The following is a 22,937-nucleotide window of genomic DNA, read 5'->3' on the forward strand; positions in this document are numbered from 1 at the left end:
TACCACATTATCCAAAATTACCTTATTAACAGAATCCTCAAATGATCCTGAATGACATTATAAATTTTTTTAATAATATTTTGTGTTAGCAGTTTTTTGAATTTTTTTTTGTTGGTTGGTTCTTTTTTTGGGGAGCGATAAAAAAAAATAAAAAAAAAACATTTAAAAATACATCTAAAGCATTCACATTAATTACCTTGACCTTACAGTTACAGCAGAACAAGAATACCAAAGTTCAAAGAAAAAACAAGCTACCTACTTAATTTTATTTCTCTAACCATTTTTTTTTTCTATATGACAATACCTACAACAAATCATTCACCTATAAAATACACAATTCCCGGAAACACGAAATCTATTTAAGTTGAAGCAATTAGCGTTTCATTGTTTCTGCCTACCCCAATGGGAAACAGGCATGACATATGTATGTATGCACTATATGCAACAAAACTGAATCAGTGGATACCCTTGATAAGAGATCGCAAACTTTTCAGAGACGTTGTATAAATCCAAAAATCGGTCTAAAAAAATACTAACAATGAAACGACGCTGGAAAGATCACCATATTGTACGGGAAACGAGAATAACCAGATTTATTTCATACACATCAGTAATTTGTTACTAATAGACACATTTTTAACAACGAAATATAAATAATCTACCCGACAATAACTTTTTTATAAAAGTTTGGTCAAAGGCAATAATAAATGGGTAACCTTATAGCTCAACACAATATGTATTAAGTAAATTGTGCAATATTTTTTAATCACGACAGATTCAACCACCACAATTTTGGAAAATTATTTCCGAAATTCGACTGGACACACTTAAAATATAATTTTTTAAAATAGCTCTAAATTTTTCGACCGTAGTAAGTAGAAAGAGTTAATGATTCCTGAGGGCTACATTTATTTGAATCGAATGGAATAGTGATTTCCACTGTTGCTGTCAAGATTGATGATTTAAATATCAACTGCACTCGAGTATTGTAAATTGGGCACCATAGGAATCGAGGTATGGATAGGGAGGAAACCACGGACGAGATTTGGAGCAAAAAACATTATTATATTATTATTCTCAATTTCGTGTATAATATAATATAGCTTATAAACACTAGTATCGCATTCGAGCATTCTAACACTTCAAGATTGATTGATATAGAGGGCTCAAACAATTACTCCGCTTTGTACATGTATCGCGTAAAGAATTAATAAACAATTAAAAAATAAATATTATTGACGTTATTTCATCTACGCCTATTAGTAGAATATTTAATTTCTAATTTTTTCACATTACAACAATTTGAACTTTGCTACATTAGCATCTATATTATTTTCTAAATGACTCGTTATACATAAATATTTATTGAACTTTTAAAACTTTTGGAGTTAATAAAAAGAGTTTGTAAAATATATTTTAAAAGGAGCAATTAGACTCCACCTATGTATCACAAACTATTGACTGATTGATCACCATCACCAGAGGGAGACTTTATACAAAAGTCGATTACTTGGGTACCTCTATCCTATTCGTGTTTCTACCGTGAAGTAGTTGTGTTTGCATGGCTGTGTTTCGGATTAAAGGGTGGGATATGGCGTGAATTTACAGGGTACAGGGTAACATCTGAGTCCTCAGGAATGGCAACACATGGGGGTATCATGTGTGAAAGAATAGGTATACTTTGTTATGTCCATGGTACTGTTCATGTCTATAGGCGACGGTTATCAGTTTCCATCAGGTGGGCCGTCAGCTTGTTTGCCATTCTAAGTTGTATAAAAAAAAACAACTATTAAAAAAGAATGTACCACTGTAAAACCCATATTTGAGCAAATAAATTTCAATTATTATTATAATTGACACGAACATTGTTCTCAAGAGATACACATGCCGGACGTGCCTGGACGTGTTCCCCGATGAACACTCCATGGAGGAGTGCTCCTTCAGGTAATCAAGAATGAATCAAACAGTTTATGTACTATCTGTATAAAATCAAAATATTTTAACCTCAGTAATGATGATGGAATTTCAGGATTACTAGACACTTGGTCATATTCTTAATCTTAATTCTTTATATTCGAATCGATTTGAATGTTTGTTATTGATTTACTACGAACAACACTAATTCCAAACAAGGTATTTAAAAAAAATAGGTGTCATCAAAACTGTCAATCACAGATATATTTTGTTTTTTTTTTTTTTTTTTTTTTAGTACGTTTGTTCCGTTTGGAACAGGCTAAGGTCGGAGACCATGCTGCCTAGTCTTCAAAAAGATAAATTGTCTGGAATTTTATTTTTCTAATGTCGCTTCAATTATTGTCATAATCTTCAATATTTCATTTGTCAAATCCGGTAAGTACATTTTCATAAATATCTTTTCTTGAGTTTTCTTAAACCAGTGGATTTATCAAATTAAAAATAAATAATTATAAAAAATCATTGTCTTGCAATTCAATAAAAGTATTCTTATAGCTCCTTGAATGTTGTAGTAATATAAGTGAAAATAGCTTTGAAACAAGAAGGAAATCTTAAGAGAAGCGGGATTGAGTGCGGGATATTTTCGGGTTTTTTGAAGATAATCCTAAGTTCGTCAAACATAATGTGTCTTTGAATGACAAATTCAGAGCAATCAAAAAAAAAGGTGATGTAGAGATTGGGCTGTATTTGAGTTACACCATGTGCATGATGGGGAAGCGATCATGCCCATTCGGTGCAGGTGTTCGTTGAAATGTCCGTGGCCGATTCGTAATCTACAAATATTGGTGTAAAATTTTCTGTTTGTGTCCTTTCCTTTGCAGAACCACGGTTTTCCAATACGCCAATTAATTTTGCGGTACCATTTGCCTTTAGTCTGTAATATTTGAGTCCAATGCTCCTCCCATTTAGTTGTAACGATTTTATGTATTCCAATACTACAATCTGAATAACAAAGGGGTAAATCTTGAACACGAGCAGCACTTGAATTAATAATTTTAGCCAAAGTGTCTACTTGTTCATTCCCAAACACTCCAATATGTGAAGGGGTCCAGATGAAGATAATATCTTTTCCATATATAGTACAGAGATGATAATATTTATTACGAATTTCTTGAATTAAGTAGTTTGATGATGAAATGAATGTGTTATTTTTTAATGCCATAAGAACACTCATACTATCTGTAATTATAATCCATTTCGAATATAGTACCTGTTTTTCTATGTATTCTAATGCTAAAAATATAGCTTTTGCTTCTGCTGTGTAAATACTAGCCAAAGTTGAAATTTTATAACCGTGACCAAATCTATTTGACAAATCGTAAAAAGCCACTGAAGTGCTAAGTGCATTTTTGGAACCATCTGTATATATCTGCCTGTAGTCAATAAATTCTGATAAAGTCTCATACATATCGTGCTTTTCTTTTATGTCTTTACGTATAACAATTTTGATCTTACAGAACTTACTCTCATAAAGGCCATTATAACAAGGAAGTATCTTACTACTATAGATGTTATATTCATCTCGTAAATTCAAATCATTGACAATAGTTTTATTCAAAAACATAGAAATGGGGCAATTTAATAATTTGAGTATGAGTGGGTTATTGGAAACTGAAAAAACTTTGAAGAGAAATTTGAGTTTTAGGTATTCGAAACGAAGAAGGATAGGAGGCAAATTACATTCTACTTGCATTGAGATAATTGGAGAAGTATACATAGCACCTAAAATAAGTCTTAAATTCATATTTTGAATTTTTTCGAGTTTTTCTACTAATTTATGTTCTGAGGCATAACAAAAGAAAGCGTAATCAAAATTACTTCTAACAAGAGATTTGTAAAGTAAAAGGATAATTTTAGGATCAGCTCCCCAGTTACGACCAATTACAGATCTTATTATATTAGTGGCTCTTAAAGCACGATCTACTAAGCAATCAACGTATAGATCCCATTTTAAATTTTGATGAAAAATTACCCCCAGAAATTTAACGCTACAGTCTGTTGGAAGAGTTTGATTATTATATATAATATTCATTAATGGAACATATTTATGAACTTGATGAAAAACAACTACTTTACTTTTGGTTAAACTAATATCGAGGGAAAGAAGAGAAAAATATTTCTCAAGTCTTTTTAATGACTCATTTAACACTAATTGCATATCAATAATATTCTTTCCTTTTATATAAATTAATAAATCATCGGCAAATTGCAAGTTGTTCACACTGTTTCCTAAAATTGAATTAAGTTTATAGATATATAAAATATATAGTAGCGGGCTTAGAATACCACCTTGACATACTCCTTTAGAGCTTAACCTAGGTCCTATTAATTTACTATTTACTTTAACATACACTTCTCTATTACTAAGAAAATTATAAATCCATTCGATAAGTTTCATTGGAAGAAATGAGGATAAAATCGAAGATAGAACTGTTAAATTTACATTGTTAAAAGCTCCTACGACATCTAAAAAAACAGATAGAACATATTCATCGTTATTCAAAGCAGTACTAAGGTCGACATAGAAGTTCGCTAAACTTTCGCGCGCTGAATATCCACGGCGAAAACCAAATTGATTCGATGGTAATATACTATTACTTTCAATAAAGAACTCTAAACGCTGTTTAATTAATTGTTCGAATAATTTGCCTGCACAGGACGTCAATGTTATAGGTCTATAGGAGTCGAAATTTGTAGGATCTTTACCGGGTTTAATTACTGGAATCAAACAATCCATTTTCCATTCTGGTGGGATAATACAGTCCTTCCATAAATCGTTAAAAATTTGTAAGAGTTTAGTAAGGTTTATTTTATTCAGCAATCGAAACATATTGTATGTTAAGCGATCAAGGCCACTAGCTGTATCTTTTCTAGATTTTACTGCACTGGATATTTCATCAATTGAGAATGGGTCAGTGAGAAATTTTGGGCATGAATTAACAGAATTAAACTGTTTATCATCAAAAGGTGAGTGTACAAAATCAGGAGTATATTTGCGTAAAAAATCATTGACCCATGATATATCTTTAAAATGATTTTGACGATGTTTTGAATTTAGTTTTCTCATATTTTGCCAAACAGTGGAAATTGGTGTTAATCTATTAAATTTGGAACAAAATTCCTGCCACCCCTGTTGTCTTACTTGCTTAATTACTAACTTTTTAACAGCTTGAACTCTTTTAAAATTTATGTAATTATCGAGAGTTGGATTTTGTTTAAACCTAAGGTAAGCCGCTTTACTATCATTGACAGCTGTCGCACACCTGTTATTCCACCAAGGTACTGCAATATGTTTGTGCCTCTTTGAAGTATTTGCACCGCTATTTGATAAGTTCCTACGTGGAACGGAACGTTCCACAGCTGTCAAAATAATTTTACAGAACCTATTGTAATTGTTTAAGGGTTCATTGACATCATACTCGAAATCCAAAAGTAATTGATTAACAGTTTCAGAATAAAGATCCCAATTAACGAGACGTAGGTTTATACGATTTAACAAAAGTTTATTAACTTCATCTATAGGAGCATGTTGTTCACCTGACGGAGTTGATGAAGAGTTCTTTGTGTTTATTTTAGTAAAAGTCGGCAGGTGATAACTTCCTAACGGATCATCATGAACCGACCACTCGCATTTTAATGATATGGATGGGGATACCATAGTTAAATCAAGGCCATTGGGTCTCCAAATATGAGAGCCAACAGTAGTAACTTGCTTATCATTTAATAGTACCAAATTACATTCATCTAAACAATCAAGAATGTCTTTACCTCTTGTATTAGTGGAGGTACAACCCCACATAGTATGATGTGCATTTAAATCTCCAGATATGATAGTGGGTTTAGGAAGAGACTCCAAAAAGAACTTAAATTTGGCTTTAGTAAAACTAGGTGTACTATTGGTAGGACAGTAAATACTGGCAACTGAATACCAAGAATTATTAACTTCAATACTAATAGCTATAGTTTGCAAAGAATTGTCGAAAAAAGAGTGAAGTTTTTTATATCTAATACTATTATGTATAATAATCGCTACTCCATTGTGGTTATTACCACAATCATTTCGTTCTATACAATAATCTTTAATTTTTAATTTGTAATGTGGTTTTAGCCAAGTTTCTGAGATGAGAGCAATGTGAATATGATGTTCATTTAAAAATTGTGTAAAAATATGTCGATTGCTCAGTAGGCTCTGAGCGTTCCACTGTATGATAGTTAATTGGTCTCGATTGAATTTTGTGAAATAGGTCTATTACCAAAAGTATCATATAACACATTCAAAACACTTTTAGTGTTAATAGATGTGTTCTTTGTGTTATGTAGTGAAATAAGTTTGATTATGCTTTCTATTAAAAGTGATAAACTCTTGTTATCAGAATTTAGAATTGAAATTAGGTCTACATTTTTTTTAGGTTTGTTACCCAGTTTAGGAAATATTTCAGTGCTAAGTATATCTCCAAAAGAAGCAGGTCTGAATTTAGATCTATTTTCAGCAATTTTCTTTTGTTTAACAGGGCATTGCGGTGATACACTTGTGTGATTTCCATTGCAGTGTACACAAATAGCGTTTTCCATTCCAGTTGTACAAGTTTTATAATTATGCTCACCTTTGCAGATGCTGCAACGCTCAGAATTCTTACAGAATTTAGCTAAATGTCCATACCTCAAGCACCGGTAGCATTGTTTAACTGGTGGTATATATGGAGTGACATTGTGGCGCCAACCTCCAATATCCAGATATTCAGGTAATACAGATGCAGCAAAAGTAATTGTCACGGTTAGAGTTGGCTGTAACACATATCCATGAGTCAAGGTATTTTTTCTTAAAATTCTTTTAATAGCAATAATTTTCTTAGAACTCGATATCATAGTATATATTTTTTTATTAGATATATTTGTAGGTACATTTCTAATAACGCCTGTAACTTCTGTTGAAGAAGCAGGAATACTGGCCTTAAAATGGTAGTCATTTAAAAAAGTTTTATTATTTAAAAAAGCATTGGCTAAGTCTGGCTTTTGAAAGTATACTCCGATTTTGAATTTATTTATAGATCTAAGATAAGTTACCCCTTTATTAAATCGTTTTAAACAGGAGGAGAGTGAGAGCAAGTCTCTGGATCCAATGGTTTTCTGACTATCTGAGGATTCTACAAAGACAACAAATTCTGTCCCAGGGGATTCCTCGGGATATCTTCTAATATAATCTGTGACGTAGTAAGGTTTATACTTATCGGCCTTATCAATTTCAGATTCTGAGTCAGTAGAAGTATCTTCCGAATATATATCCTTGTCATTACAAGGTTCATGGTCTACATCACCTGAATCGTCATCTTTTTTTTTTCCTTTTTCTACAACTGCGCTTCCCCATGAATGCTAATTATATTACTGTCGCTGAATTTAGTGAAAATATAATATTTTATTCAATAATAAGAATTGATAGAGATAGTTTTAATAAATTAATAAAAAAAATTTAAAAAACCCGCTTGTTCTTATTCGAGTTTCCCCATATATTTTGTTTCTGTCAGTCAAAAAGGTGTCTGTTTTGAGGCGCCATTTCTCAAATTTCTAATCACTAAAATTTAACATTTAATTTAATATTACAGGGAAATATTTATTTCTTAATATTAATTTATTTAAAAAAACAATATAAAGTAAATTTCTAATTGATTATAAACTCAGTTTATGATGGTCTACAAAATGATAACTTCGCAGAACTATCGAATTAGAATAATACATTAAAAGATAAATTTGATGAATTAACAGTTCAGAATCGACCCCATAGATTTAGTTTAAAATTTTGAATGAAATTATTTGTTTTTATTTTTATTATCTTTTTCTCAGTCGAATCTAGAAAATCGTAAATGGAAATAACTTGAAGACGGTGCAAAATATATGTAATTAACTAGTTTTAAAAATTATCATGGATATAAATAAATTGAAAATATGTGCCACATGCTTAAGCACGGATCGAAGTTTGATTCTTGTGAAGGATGTAAAAAATTTTATGAAATTCTCAAAGATTAAGGTATTCACATAACATAATTATAACTTTAATTTGTTAGGGGGTGGGGAGGTTAAGGGATTATTATTAATATAAACTATCAGTCTCATTGCTGGCAATACCCTATCAGGTCGACCTCCACATGTTCCTCCTTGGAAACCATCGTGCTGAATTGTAGGTGCATTCATCACAGTGAGCTAACTGACCTGCCTTTCCCTATCATCTCTCTCTGGTGCCCTGCCAGCGTACACTGTTCATACAGATAGGGTTACCATTCCATTATCATCCATTAAAAAATAACTTGTTTATTGTAGTACTAACATGACAATATCTGTATTTTTTTTATGGGCGTAAATGGTATGGTAACCCCGCCTGCGCTAACAGGATACGCTGACTGAGCACCAGTGAAGGGTGATAGATGAGAATGAAAACAGGCCAGTTAGCCCATCATGATGAATTCATCAGGAATTAACCATGATAGTTTCCAGGAAGAACCGCGAGGAGGTCGGCCTGTTTGGGTGTATTGCTAGCAATGGGATTCTCAGTCTCCATTACTAACAATCCCTTTCCCCCCACAATATCTGTATTGACCAGAACAGAAAGTATGTTCATGTGGTCCTGGCATAGAATAGGCCCCCCTTCCTTTCCTGTAGATGCTATAAGAGGTGACTAAAGGAACTTAAGGGAAGAGAGATGAGTAGCAGCATTCCTTTTAATCAGTAAAAGCCCAACTGTGGTTGCCAAACCCCCTGCCAAGCATGGCAACTTCTGGCAAAACTCCCCAATAGGGGGAGGCTTATATTTATATATGTAGTATATATATATATATATATATATATATATATATATATATACATAATTTTAATGTACCATATGGCAATGATATTAAGAGATATTGAGAAAGCTTTGCTATAATAGATATAATTTTCAAAAGATATCTGAACTTTGGGATTACCCAAAGATTGAGGGGTTTTGCCAGTAGCTGTCACTCTTAGCTATCCAGATTGTCAACTGCAGTTAGACTTTGAAGATGTTATAACAGGTACACTGCTCACCCCTCACCTCCGTAAGGTGCCTTATAACACCCATGGGAAAGGTAAGCCTATTTCTTACTCTAAACATTTTTATTTTTCTTATTGACAGAGGCCAGATCTGACTGTCGTCCATATATGTTGGGAGTGTGATGCCATAGTGAAAAAAATTTTAGCATTCAGGGAGAAAGCTATAAGGGCTCAGGCTGTTATTAGTCATATATTAGAAAATAATTTGGTAAGTTTCACAAGATGACAAAAAAAAACCTTAGGCTACAATATGTTTATGTACTCTAAATATTAATAGTTGTAGCACTTCAGCTGCCCGCTAACAACATGTTTTCTAACTGCATTGGGTTGACTGGAAGAGATCTCTGTCAGATATATATATATATATATATATATATATATATATATATATATATATATATATATATATATATATATATATAAGTTATCAGAACAAATGATATGTTATGTTGTTATGAGTAAAACCAAAATAACAGATGTTCTTTAGTATATTATGAAACAGAAGTGGAGATGGGCAGGTCATATCGTGAGGTACAAAGATAAAAGGTCGACTCTCCAAACAACAAAATGGCGAGGTCCAGCAGGAAAAAGAAGTGTCGGAAGGCAAAGAAAGAGATGGGCCAATGACATAATAAAGACAGCAGGAAAAACTGCACAAATATCGCTACAGTTAAGGAGAAGTGGAAAAAGATGAAGGAGGCTTTTGAGACCCTTGGGGACCACTGCAGTGGAGAAAAAACTATAATAATGAATAAGTTTCAGGACTGACCATTGAACATGAACTTGGCACTCATTTAAATCTCACCAAATTGTTTATAATTACTCCTCTCCATCCAAAGGTTGCCTGGAAGAGATCGCTCTTAGCGATAAGACCACCCATTGTTTCCTCACTTTGATTATTTCTTGTAATTATTTATATTTATAATAAGTTTACTATTGTAATCTTTTGGAGGAAACAATAAAGAGTATCTATCTAGCTATCTCACTTCTTTTGTCCTTGAAGTCAACAACCAAGGCATATATCATAATATTGAACTTGGCTCTCATTTCACATTTATGTTTTTGATGGGATGTCCCTTCTAATCAAATAATGTAATGGCTATCTCTTAAGATGGAGCAAACAATACACTTTTTACAATACACGGGGCAAACAAGCATGCGGCTCACCTGATGATAAGTGACCACTGCCGCCCATGATCACCTGCAACACCAGAGGCATGCTAGGTGTGTGTTTTGAAAAAGAATATGCTCTTTTCTTGAAGGTTATGATGTTGTATTGGTTCAGAAATACCGCTGCTGGAAGTTGATTCCAAAGAGTGGTTGTGCATCGAAAAAAGTGACTTGAAAAATGCATGGTGGAGGATTGCTACTCATCCAGATGGTTAGGATGATGGTACTTTAGTTTGTGATGGGTTGTATGGTGTTAAAAACCAGCAACACAACCGTTAAGTAGTTGTGTTTGCATAGCTGTGTTTCGGTTTGAAGGGTGGGATATGGCGTGAATTTACAGGGTACAGAGGAATAACACCTGAGTCCTCAGGAACGGCAACGCATGGGGGGTATCATTGGTGGAACAGTATACTGAGATTATATCTACGGTACTGCTCATGTCTATAGGCGATGGTTACCACTTTCCATCAGGTGGGCCGTTACCTTGTTTGCCATTCTAAGTTGTATTAAAAAAAATACATTTACGAAATTTCATTAAAATCAGGCCAGCAATTTTGGAAATTAGCATTGAAGAAACATTGTCACTCAATATTTTGTATAATTTAACAGTTATAAATGTATTTTTACAGTTCCAAACATCTATTAAACATTTATCCAGTTTAACTCGAAGTTCAGTGAAAATTTGTCAAGTCAGTTGTGAGGTTACAACTCGTGGCAAGACCCCAAACGATGAGACTCTTGAAGAACAGCCAGTCGACGTTTCGGATGCAGATGATCTCACCAAGTACTGCATACAATATATGGCTTGTGACACTGAAAATAATGATGGTGATGAAATAGAAAGAAATGAAGATGAAGCTGTGAAACAAAATGACGGAAAAGAAGGTAATTCGACAAATATGGTACTAATTTATATGTTCTTAATTATACATAGTATATAACCAAAAGCCATATGGTCCCGGCGTAGAATAGGCCACCCCTTCCTTTCCTGTAAGTGTTGTAAAAGGCGACTAAGGGAGGGCGAGGGATAGGCAGCAGCGTCCATCTTAAAACATCTCCAAAGCCTAACTACGGTTGGCCGTCAGCTTGTTTGCATAAAAAAAAATATCGTGTATATATATATATATATATACACACATACATATATATATATATATATATATATATATATATATATATATATATATATATATATATATATATATATATATATATATATATATATATATATATATATATGTATATATATGTATATATGTATACATATAATATATATATATATATATATATAGAAAGTCGATTGCTTGGGCACCTCTGTCCCATTCGTGTTTCAACCGTGAAGCAGTTGTGTTTGCATGGCTGTATTTCGGTTTGAAGGGTGGGATATAGCAGTAAATTTATAGGGTACAGAGGAATAACACCTGAGTCCTCAGAAATAGCAACGCATGAGGGGTATCATGGGCGAAACAGTATACTCTGTTATGTTCATGGTACTGCTCATGTCTATTGGCGACGGTTACCACTTTCCATCAGGTGGGCCGTCAGCTTGTTTGCCATTCTAAGTTGCATAAAAAAAATTGAAGTCGGTTTTTTTTTGTGAAATACAGTATTATTTTTTTCAGTACCTCATAAATCACATGGAGGACATAGCCTGAAAGCAATAAACTCAAGCCAAAACATATACAGTGTCAAAGTAATCGGTGAAGGGGAATTGATGAAGGCCAGAGAGGACAGAAGAGACAGTATTAAATTCCAGAAATCTCTATACAAATGCCTGACATGTGTCGAGTACTTTAGGGATAAAAAAATATGGCAGGACCATCAGATGAAGCATTTGAAGGTTGGTGTGCTATTTTCTGTCCTCAATTGTTCTACAGAGGACAGAAGTGGAAAAATGTTGGGACACTTGATACAACACGATGAACTTATGAACATTATTATAGAAGGTAAGATAGAAGGAAGGAGAGGGAGAGGAGACCGAGACATAGTTACATGAGGCAGATCAAGGAAGGAGTTGGTGTCGTGTCGTATCAAGAGGTGAAGAGACTCGCTTAAAATCGAAGTGAGTGGCAAGAGCTCCACCGACAAGAGCACCAGCTCTTAAATAGGATAGATACATGCTATTGTCGCCTTTAAACCGCTTGAGTCTAATTTTACGACATATATAGGTGTATAGTTTTTTTTAATGGCTGATAATGGAATAGTAACCCCGCTTGCGCTATCGATATACGCTGGCGGGGCACCAGTGAGGGGTGATAGATGACGATGAAGTAGTTAGTAGGTCAGTTAGCCCATCGTGACGAATTCCACTAGAATTAACCACGATGATTTCCACGGGTAACCGCGTGGAAGTCGACCTAATAGGGTGTATTGCTAGCAGTGGGTCAGTTAGACCTAATTACTAACAATCCCTTCCCCCCAATATAGGTATATATTGGCTTGTCGTGTAGGTCCTTGCATAGAATAATGGTATTTGGACTACTGGTAGTTGCCAAATTTAGCAGGCGAGTTGGCAACCGCAGTTAAACTTTGGTGATGTTTTAACAGAAACATTGCTCTCTCAAAATCTCTCAAATCATTGGTCCCTCGACCATTAAGTTCCCTGAGTCGCCTTTTACGACACCCACGAAAAAGGGATGACCATCCTATGCTTGGACTACGAGGCAATTATTTTTTTTGTCTCGTTTCAGTTTTTCTTAAATATCTCCCATGAACAGAAAGGTTTTCTTTGTTAAATTCTATTTGTGATTGCAGGAAAATAAATTTGAATGCACAATATGTGCACAACGATTTCCGGTTAAGGCAGCATTGAGTTACCACAAGGAATTGCATTATAGGTAGGTAAGATCACTTGACGTCGTCGCTCTATCTAGTAGACGTCCTACAATTCGTTTATCCGTAGGAAGTCGCCACTCAATAACCTTTCTCTCCCATCGGTTGTCGGTTCTTCGACGCACAAACGCGCGCACGCACGCACTCACGCACACGCACACAAGCCCACGCACCCACGCACACAGGAACACACGCACGCACACACACACTCGCGCACATTGCCATTCCTGAGGACTCAGGTGTTATTCCTCTGTATCCTGTAAATTCACGCCATATCCCATGATCCCATCCTTCAAACCGAAACACAGCCATGCAAACACAACTGCTTCACGGTAGAAACGCGAATGGGATAGAGGTACCCAAACAATCGACTTTTGTACAAAGTCTCCTTCCTTCTTGTCGGTGCAACTAATTCATGGCTCTTTTTTCAGCCAACTCTATCCTTGACCTCCCTATACGACATGACACCTAGTGTTTCTTGTATCTGTCCGATATAGTTATTCCTCGGTCTTTCCCTTCCTCCATTATCAACTTTTACCAGAGGGAGACTTTGTACAAAAGTCGATTGCTTGGGTACCTCTGTCCCATTCGTGTTTCAACCGTGAAGCAATTGTGTTTGCATGGCTGTGTTTCGGTTTGAAGGGTGGGACATGACAGTAAATTTACAGGGTACAGAGGAATAACATATGAGTCCTCAGGAATGGCAACGCATGGGGGTATCATGGGCGAAACAGTATACTCTGTTATAGCCATGGTACTGCTCATGTCTATAGGCGACGGTTACGACTTTCCATCAGGTGGACCGTCAGCTTGTTTGCCATTCTAAGTTGTATAAAAAAAAAAACAACTATTAAAAAAAATGTACCACTGTAAAACTCATATTTGAGCAAATAAATTTCAGTTATTATTATAATTAACTCCAACATTGTTCGCAGGAGCTACACGTGCCGGACGTGCCTGGACGTGTTCCCCGATGAATACTCCGTGGACAGGCATTACCAGGACGAGCACGACGAAACCAGATATCAATGTGGGGACTGCGATGCGACGTTACCGTAAGAACCCTGCTGTGTTTAGAGGGAGACCGATAGGGGGCGTGCAGCTGAAGGTCTTATTTGAGGGGAGGGGGAAGCGATTGTTAGTAACGCGAACTACCGTTCTCATTGCTAGCAATGTACCCTGTCAGGTCGACCTCCACGTGGTCCCCCTAGAAATCATCGTGCTGAATGCCAGGTGTATTCATCACGATGGGCTAACTGACCTATTATGCCGGGGTAAGGGATTGTTAGTAATGCGGGCTATCAGTCCCATTGCTGGCAATATACACTGTCAAGTCGACCTCTACGTGGTCCCCCTGGAAACCATCGTGATTGATTCATTGGTGAAGTCGTCACGATGGGCTAACTGACCTGCTTCATCTTCACTTATATTATATTTTATCTTCCATTAAAAAAAAATACATATGCAGAAATACAGAGAGAAGAATTGATTTATTTTTATTTGTTACAGAGGGAGACTTTGTACAAAAGTCGTTTACTTGACCACCTCTGTCCCATTCGTGTTTCTACCGTGAAGCAATTGTGTTTGCATGGCTGTGTTTCGGTTTGAACGGTAGGATAGGGCTGTGAATTTACAGGGTACAGAGGAATAACACCTGAGTCCTCAGGAATAGCAACGCATGGGGGTATCATGGGTGAAACAGTATATTCTGTTATGTCCACGGTACTGCTCATGTGTATAGGCGACGGTTACCACTTTCCATAAGGTGGGCCGTCAGCTTGTTTGCCATTCTGAGTTGTATAAAAGCAATATTTGTTACAGAAACAAACGGTTATACATAAAACATAGACGTGCAGTACACAAAAAGATGGTGGCCTGTCCTCATTGTGAGAACATGTATACAAATAGTAGCAATTTGAAGAGGCACATTACGTGAGTATTGACTACCATGGCCCTGTGGTCCCCGCATAGAACAGCCCACCCCTGCCTTTCCCGTGGGTGTCGTAAGAGGCGACTAAGGAAACATATTTTTTTATTTAATGGGTGATAATGGAATGGTAACCCCGTCCGCGCTATCGGTATACACCGGCGGGGCACCAGTGAGGGATGATAGGTGAGGATGAAGCAGGTCAGTTAGCCCATCGTGACGAATTCAATAAGAATTGTTCACGATGGTTTCCAGGGGGGACCGCGTGGAGGTCGATCTGATAGAGTGTATTGTTAGCAATAATAATAATAAACTTTATTAACAAATACAGGATTGCACAGTTACATGTTTTTTGCCCTAGCTTACAAATTAAGAGCAATAGGTCAGTTAGACTCCATTACTAACAATTCCTTTCTCCACGGCCCCAATGCTAGCAAGCCCTGTCAGATTGACTTCGATAGCGCAGGTGGTATTTTTTAATGGATGGTAATGGAATAGTACCCCCGCCCGTGCTATCGGTATACACCGGCGGGGCACCAGTAAAGGATGATAGGTGAGGATGAAGTAGGTCAGTTAGCCCATCGTGACGAATTCAATAAGAATTGTTCACGATGGTTTCCAGGGGGAACCATGTGGTAGTCGACATAATAAGGCATATTGGAGTTGTCAATGGGGTTGTCAAACTCCAATGCTAACAATCCCTTTCCTCCCGCGCGGGTGGTATTACCATTCCATTATTATCCATTAAAAAAAAAACAGTGGTGGAGAGCTGGGCAGCAGCGTCCCTCTTAAAAAATCACCAAAGCCCAACCACAGTTGCCTACCCGCCTGCCAAGCGTGGCAACTTCTGGCAAAACCTTACAATATGGGAGGGCCTATGTTCAGCAGTGGACAGTTAACTGTTGATGATGATGTGGATGACTAAATAATAGAATTAACACTTAAATGTTAAATCCTACTACCTCTCACTTTAGTACTATTTTCCTGTGTTCTCTCTTCGTTTTCCTTCGTCGTTTTTTTTTCTATTGCATGTGTGCTGTTAAGTATGTGTATGTTTATATATATATTTGATTGTGTATATATTATATATGTATGTGTATGTATGTATTATGTTTTTATATGATTTATGTTTGCAGTTGTGTTTGCATGGCTGTGTTTTGGTTTGAAGGGTGGGATATGGCATAAATTTACCGGGTACAGAGGAATAATACCTGAGTCCTCAGGAATGGCAACGCATGGGAGGTATCATGGGCGAAACAGTATACTCTGTTATGTCCACGGTACTGCTCATGTCTATAGGCGACGGTTACCACTTTCCATCAGGTGGGCCGTCAGCTTGTTTGCCATTATAAATTGTATAAAAAAAAGTTAGTTTTTTTTTTAAGAAGTCGCTTAGCCGTAAATTTGAGAAATTTTAACTTATACAATGACATTTCAGGACTCATATGGAGAGGAAACTTTTGAAGTGCGATGCTTGCCCGAAACAGTTCCGTACTCACTTCGGCCTGAAAAATCATAAGGCTTCACACCTCAATCAGGTACTGTACACATAAGCGTATTTAAAGGGTCGGGGGGGGGGGGGGCGTGATCACATTGAGGTTGATTCTCAGTCGCCATTAATAATGTATATTAAATTACCCAATACAATAACATAATTGCCGAGAAATAAATCTTGTACTATATATTATAAAGCTGTTTGTTTGTTTGCCATTCTAAGTTGTATAAAAAAAAAGTCATAGAATAATAATTCTGGAGGCTAGATAGAAAATTCCTTTACAGTTATATCCATTCGATTATGGAATAGTCTACCGTTCGAAATAAGGCAATCGTGTAGGTATCTTTAAGCGTCGACTAAGGGAGCATTACTTTTTTTTTGATGGGTGAAAATGGTATGGTAACCCCGTCTGCGCTAACGGGATACGCTGGCGGAGCACCAGTGAAGGGTGATAGATGAGAATGAAAACAGGCCAGTTAGCCCATCATGATGAATTCATCAGGAATTAACCATGATAGTTTCCAGGGAGAACCGCGAGGAGGTCGACCTGGTTGGGTATATTGCTAGCAATGGGATTCTCAGTCTCCATTACTAACAATCCCTTTCCCTCCAGCATTGCTTATTACTATTCTTACGTATTATGTATATGTGTATGTTTATATTTTTTTACTGTGTATTATTTATTCCAATATTTATATGTTAGGGGGGAAAGGGATTGTTAGTAATGGGGTCTAATAGCCCCATTACTGACCCTCTCAGGTCGACCTCCACGCAGTTCCCTCTGGAAACCATCATGCTTAATTCTTGTCGAATTCATCACGGTGGGCCAACTGACCTGCATTCATTCTCACCTATCATCTTCCGCTGGTGCCTCGTCGGTGTATACCGATAGTGCAGGCGGGGTTACTAATACATTTTCACCCATTAAAAAAAATATTTATATGTTTACAGGGTTTATGCATTTTGTGTTATGAATATGTAGTTTGTTCTATATACATATATACTTATCTTAAGAATATGTTGATGCAATGTACACAAATCGTATGACTGCCTATTTTTCTTGTTAAATAACAATTTATTTAAATAACAATAAAATTAAAAAAAATTAAAAAAAATACGAAAATTTACATATGAAATATATAAAATATGATATGATAAAAAGGTTTTGCTGAAAGAAATCTCTTATTAGAGATCAGCTCGCCTTTGTATATTACGTTTTAAATTTATTGCTCCTATCATTGTGTTTGTGTAAAATGAAAAATTAAAAAAAAAATGTTCTGTTATGTCCATGGTACTGCCATGTCACTGGTGCCTGTTTTTGAATATCTGGAGGATAACATCTGAGTCCTCGGGAATGGCTAACGCATAGGGGTATCATGGGCGAAACAGTATACTCTGTTATGTCCATGGTACTGCTCATGTCTATAGGCGACGGTTACCACTTTCCATCAGGTGGGCCGTCAGCTTGTTTGCCATTCTAAGTTGTATAAAAAAAATGCTCAACAGAGAGACGAGAACGCCTACTGCGTAGAATGTGACATACAGTTCAAGGATGTGTTCATTTACCGAAATCACCTGCGGTCTACGTTGAAACATATATCCAAAGAACATTCCAGGTAAGCTTTTTTTATTTACTTTCATCACATAAGCTAAATTACACACATACCAGAAACTACAAAGTTTTATATAAAATGTCATATTTTTTGTTTACTTAGTCTGTGACATTTGTGTTATCTGTATTCTCTATGGTTTAAATAAAACCTTAGAACAAGGTAAAACTCCATACAAATTATCACATTGAAGACTAGGCAGCATGGTCTCCGACCTAAGCCTGTTTCACAACGGAACAAACATACTAAAAAAACTAAGAACAAGGAATTACATATAAGGAATGATAAAATAAAAACTGTAAATCATATGGTTGTCTCCTGTCTTCTTATGCAAATATAATTAGTAAAAAGAGGACGAAAGATACACTGTCAGTTGCTATTTTTCTCAATTCATGGCAGGCTAGTGTATAGAAAATGTTTGATATGTCAGTTATTTGTCAGTAACAAATTTTACGTTACTAGATTATATATTCGACACAGTTTTTGTAGAAAATATGCGAGCAGGTTGTATCTGAATTTGGTAGGATTATACGGCCGTATAACATTTTCTATACACTAGCCTGCTATGATTTGACAATTTTATCACTCCTTCTATGTAATTGCTTTTTCTTTGGTTTTATCTAAGAACAAGGAATTACATAGAAGGAATTATAAAATAAAAATTTTAAATCATATGGTTACCTCCTTTCTTTTTATGCAAATGTAATAAGTAAAAAGAGGACGAAAGATGTGAATGTAAAATTTTTGTCCATTTACATTATAAGATTATATATTCGACACAGTTTATGTAGAAAGTACGCAAGCAGGATGTATCTGAGTTTGGTAGGGTTATACGGCCGTATAACATTTTCTAAACACTAGCCTGCTATGAATTGATAAAAATAGCAACTGATAGTGTATCTTTCGTCCTCGTCTTACTAATTATATTTGCATAAGGAAAAAGGAGGCAACCATGTGATTTACAGTTTTTATTTTACCATTCCCTTTATATAATTCCTTGTTCTTAAATAAAGCCTGTAATATAAAGAAAAAATCTCTCTCTGACTATAGTCTCCCAAAACAGGTTTCCGTGTCCGAAGTGTGACAGCATTTTTTTAACTATGTCATACCTGAAAGCCCATATACAGTACAGCCACAATGAAGAGAAAAAATATGTCTGCCAACAATGTGACATGGTGAGCGAATTTACATACTATTTAGTTATTAAGTAGAATCTCGATTACTTCCAACTGGTATCATTTTGGAGTACGTCGTCTATTTGGTCCTTCGAGCCGGATGATCACGCCATACCAGACGTTGAAAGTTAGTATGTCTTTCTTCAACCATCGATTCTATAAATAAATATACATGAAAAATAAACAAGCAATTATTTACAGACCAGTCCCCACGAGCAGCACCCGGTCACGAGTATGACAAATGAGCCAGTCACAGGGCCGTAGCTAGACCCATGTTTAAGGTAGGGCAGAACCCTAATTCAAAGACTTCGAAAAAGCTAATCTATCTAATTTTCTTGGGCTCTTTCATTTTAAGGTAGGGCATCGGGCCTTTTAAATTTGGGTATTGCCCCCTCTAGCTACGGCCATAACCGAAAACTGAACCAAACCGAAACATGGTCCTACGCGATTGCCCGCATGCAAAATCTTCAAATTACTTAGCAAGCTGTGGAGAGGGCTATGCTCGGAGTCTCTGTGTGATAGAATCCAAAACGACGATATCCACATAAGATTCAAAGTAACCGACATAGCCCGAAGGATAAGCAAGCTGAAGTGGCAATGGGCTGGTCATATAGCTCCAAGATCTGAAAACGGATGGGAAAGAAAGGTTTTTGAGTGGCGACCCGTATGGGCAATCGTAGTGTAGAGCGACTCCCAACTAGATGGAGTGACGACCTGAAATGTATTGCAGTGAGTCAGTGGATGCAGTTGGCTCAGAACTGTTTCTTATAGCAGTCTTTGGGGAGGCTTATGCCCAGCAGTGGACGTATAATGGTTGAAATGAGCACAACTGCGTAAAACCGACATAAATAAATTAAAACACGGTATGACTCACGTATGAATTAGTTGCACCAACAAGAGGAAACTCTTAAATGAAAATGAAATGACTCACGATGCCATGTGGCTCCGACATAGAATGGGCCACCCATTCCTTTTTCGTGTATGTCGTAATAAGCGACTAGGGGAACTTAATAATCAAGAGATGGGCAGCAACGTCCCTCTTGAAACATCACCAATAGCCTATCTGCAGTTGCCAAACCAAGCGTAGCAACTACTGGCGAAATGCCCCCCCCCCAGTAGTAAACTGCCATGAGGAACCGTTCCTTAAGACAGTCTATTGGGGAGGGGGGAAAGGGGTTGTTAGTGATGCGGTCAAATAGCCCCATCGCTAGCAATATACTCTGTCAGGTCGACCTCCACGTAGTTCCCCCTGGAAACCATCGTGGCTAATTGTAATTAAATTCTTCAGGATGGGCTAACTGACCTGCTTTCATCCTCATCAGTCACCCGCTAGTGTATACCGATAGCGCAGACGGGGTTACCATATCATTATCGCCCATTAAAATAAAGTCTTTTGAGGAGGTCTATGTTTTTTTTTATACAACTTAGAATGGCAAACAAGCTGACGGCCCACCTGATGGAAAATGGTAACCATCGCCTATAGACATGAGCAGTACCATGGACATAACAGAGTATACTGTTTCGCCCATTATACCCCCCATGCGTTGCCGTTCCTGAGGACTCAGGTGTTATTCCTTTGTACCCAGTAAATTCACGCCATATCCCACCCTTCAAACCGAAACACAGCCATGCAAACACAACTGCTTCACGGTAGAAACACGAATGGGACAGAGGTACCCAAGCAATCGACTTTTGTACAAAGTCTCCCTCTGGTAAATGTCCAGCAGTGGGCAGGTAATGGCTGATATGATGATGAATATGACTCACAAAATTTATTATTTAACATTTTACAGGTATTTAAGGCGAAATTGTTACTTCGTAGACACATTAGTACTAAACACGAGAATAAGCCAAGAAAGCTGTACACTTGTGATGTATGCAATAAAAAATTCACGGTAAGTTAAAAGAGCGTCTACTGCCCTCATTAACTTGTTATGTATGTATATGTATGTATTTTGTATATGTAGAAATAATATTTTTTTTATATGTCTATCACCATTATCTTTTCACAGCACTTTCTTCCACGCACAACCACTCTTTGGAATCAACTTCCTGCAGCAGTATTTCCGAACCGTTACGACACCATAACCTTCAAGAAAAGAGCATATCCCTTTTTAAAAGGTCTGCAGCGCACTTGCCATAATAAATTTTGCTTGAATACTATTCATCTATTCCCCCCCCCAAAGAAGATTATCGCGGTTAATTCTTGGTGAATTTATCACGTTAGACCAATTGCCCTGACATCATCATCCTTCCTTACTATTCCCCCTTCTAGCGTATGCCGATGACGCAGGTGGGTTTACCATTCCATTTGCATCTCATATTAGTAAATATTTCATTTTTTACAGTCTTTAAACGCATTTCGGGATCATAAAAACACACACACTGGTGCTCGACCGTATATATGCAATTCTTGCGGGGCTACCTTCGGGTTTAAGGCTGCCCTTTACAACCATAACAAGTTGGTACACTTGAGGAATAAGTCGAAAGGAAAAGTTGCGAATACGCGCGAAATAAAGAACCATAGAGACGCGCCTAGTGAAGTGGAGAACCATGGAGAAACCCTTAACGATTTAAAGAAGCATGGAGAAAGCCCTAAATACATGGAGAAGCATGGAGAAATTCGTATTTGTATGGAGAAGCATGAAGAAACCCCCAATGATACACGGAAGCATGAAGAAACTAAGGAAGTAAAGAAACAAATAATAAGTCGTTGTGAAATAAAATTGGAAGAAAAAGTTGAAGAGGATTGGATTGAAGATTTTTTTAATGTATAATAATAGTATTAATAAAGCTAATGAAATACTACTTACAGTTTTTTTTTTTATTATTATACCTGACCTACATCGCAAAAACTTTGAATTTTTTTACCTTCCCCATTAAATATACAAACATCACGTTTTTTTTTTAATAGGCAGAGATAGATACATAGATGTTTTTTATTGTTTCCTCCAAAAGATTACTACAATAGAAAACTTATTATAAATAAAAATAATTATAAGAAATAATCACAGTGAGAAAACAATGGGCGATTTTATCGCTAAAAGCGATCTCTTCCAGGCAACCTTTGGTAGTATATGGTATGAAATATATAGATACCATAGATATAGTATGGTACAATTACCTGTACTGATAATTTATAAGTGTTCACTTACGGGTCATAGAACTGTGAGTATTTTGGATTACATAGTAATCAGTACGATATACTACGTTTGTAATGAAAATAGACTTAGGGTCCATCATTGCGAATTGACTAATTTTAGAAATAAAGGCAAGTCGAGTACACTGTTTGTGCTTCAAGCTAATTCATAGAGAAGTCTTAAATATGGCTGTTCAAGGTAGTATTGAAACTATTGATGTCTAGATATGAACTGAAACAAAATGGGATCTATAAATAATCAATAACATATACATGTATTATTAAAAAAAAATTGAAGCAACTGTTTCTGTTCTATAAGAAATAATTGGTTCATATGTAGTTTACTAGCTATTATTACTTTAATTTAGGTACTTAAGCACGTAAGTAAGTATATCTAGTTTATGTTTATTCAGGCGGCTTGATTATAACAATAATTTATCTATATGTCCAGCAGTGGATGAATAATGGCTAAAATGATGAATTTATCTGAAACCCAAAGATAGGTACTATTCTTAATCTACGCGACAACATGTGGTTTCTCTTTCAAGATCAACTC

The 22,937-nt window shown here is 36.2% G+C and overlaps 1 protein-coding gene across 10 annotated transcripts; it reads left to right on the forward strand.

The window, feature by feature from the left end:
• Positions 1–2,201: 2,201 nt before the first annotated feature.
• On the forward strand, positions 2,202–22,041 carry LOC113509195 (oocyte zinc finger protein XlCOF6-like). 10 transcript variants are annotated; one of them, XM_052892282.1, is made up of 14 exons: positions 2,202–2,349; positions 6,587–6,716; positions 7,221–7,996; positions 9,116–9,241; positions 10,833–11,088; positions 11,826–12,043; positions 12,958–13,040; positions 13,971–14,090; positions 14,857–14,967; positions 16,401–16,500; positions 17,964–18,073; positions 19,131–19,242; positions 21,036–21,137; positions 21,591–22,041. In XM_052892282.1, the coding sequence occupies exons 3-14, from the start codon at positions 7,892–7,894 to the stop codon at positions 22,017–22,019; spliced, it is 1,872 nt and encodes a 623-aa protein (XP_052748242.1). In that variant the 5' UTR covers positions 2,202–2,349; positions 6,587–6,716; positions 7,221–7,891; the 3' UTR covers positions 22,020–22,041. The 10 variants fall into 10 exon arrangements, 9 of the variants coding, with proteins under 9 accessions (XP_052748242.1, XP_052748237.1, XP_052748243.1 ...); XM_052892277.1 differs by having other exon boundaries at positions 6,587–7,996; XM_052892283.1 differs by lacking the exon at positions 2,202–2,349 and adding an exon at positions 21,255–21,363 and having other exon boundaries at positions 5,243–7,996; positions 21,591–21,762.
• The last annotated feature ends 896 nt before the right edge of the window (positions 22,042–22,937 follow it).

This window comes from Galleria mellonella, unplaced genomic scaffold, assembly GCF_026898425.1.
Source record: "Galleria mellonella isolate WM207_F2 unplaced genomic scaffold, CSIRO_AGI_GalMel_v1 utg150, whole genome shotgun sequence".
In the NCBI taxonomy this organism is placed as follows: Eukaryota; Metazoa; Arthropoda; class Insecta; order Lepidoptera; family Pyralidae; genus Galleria; species Galleria mellonella.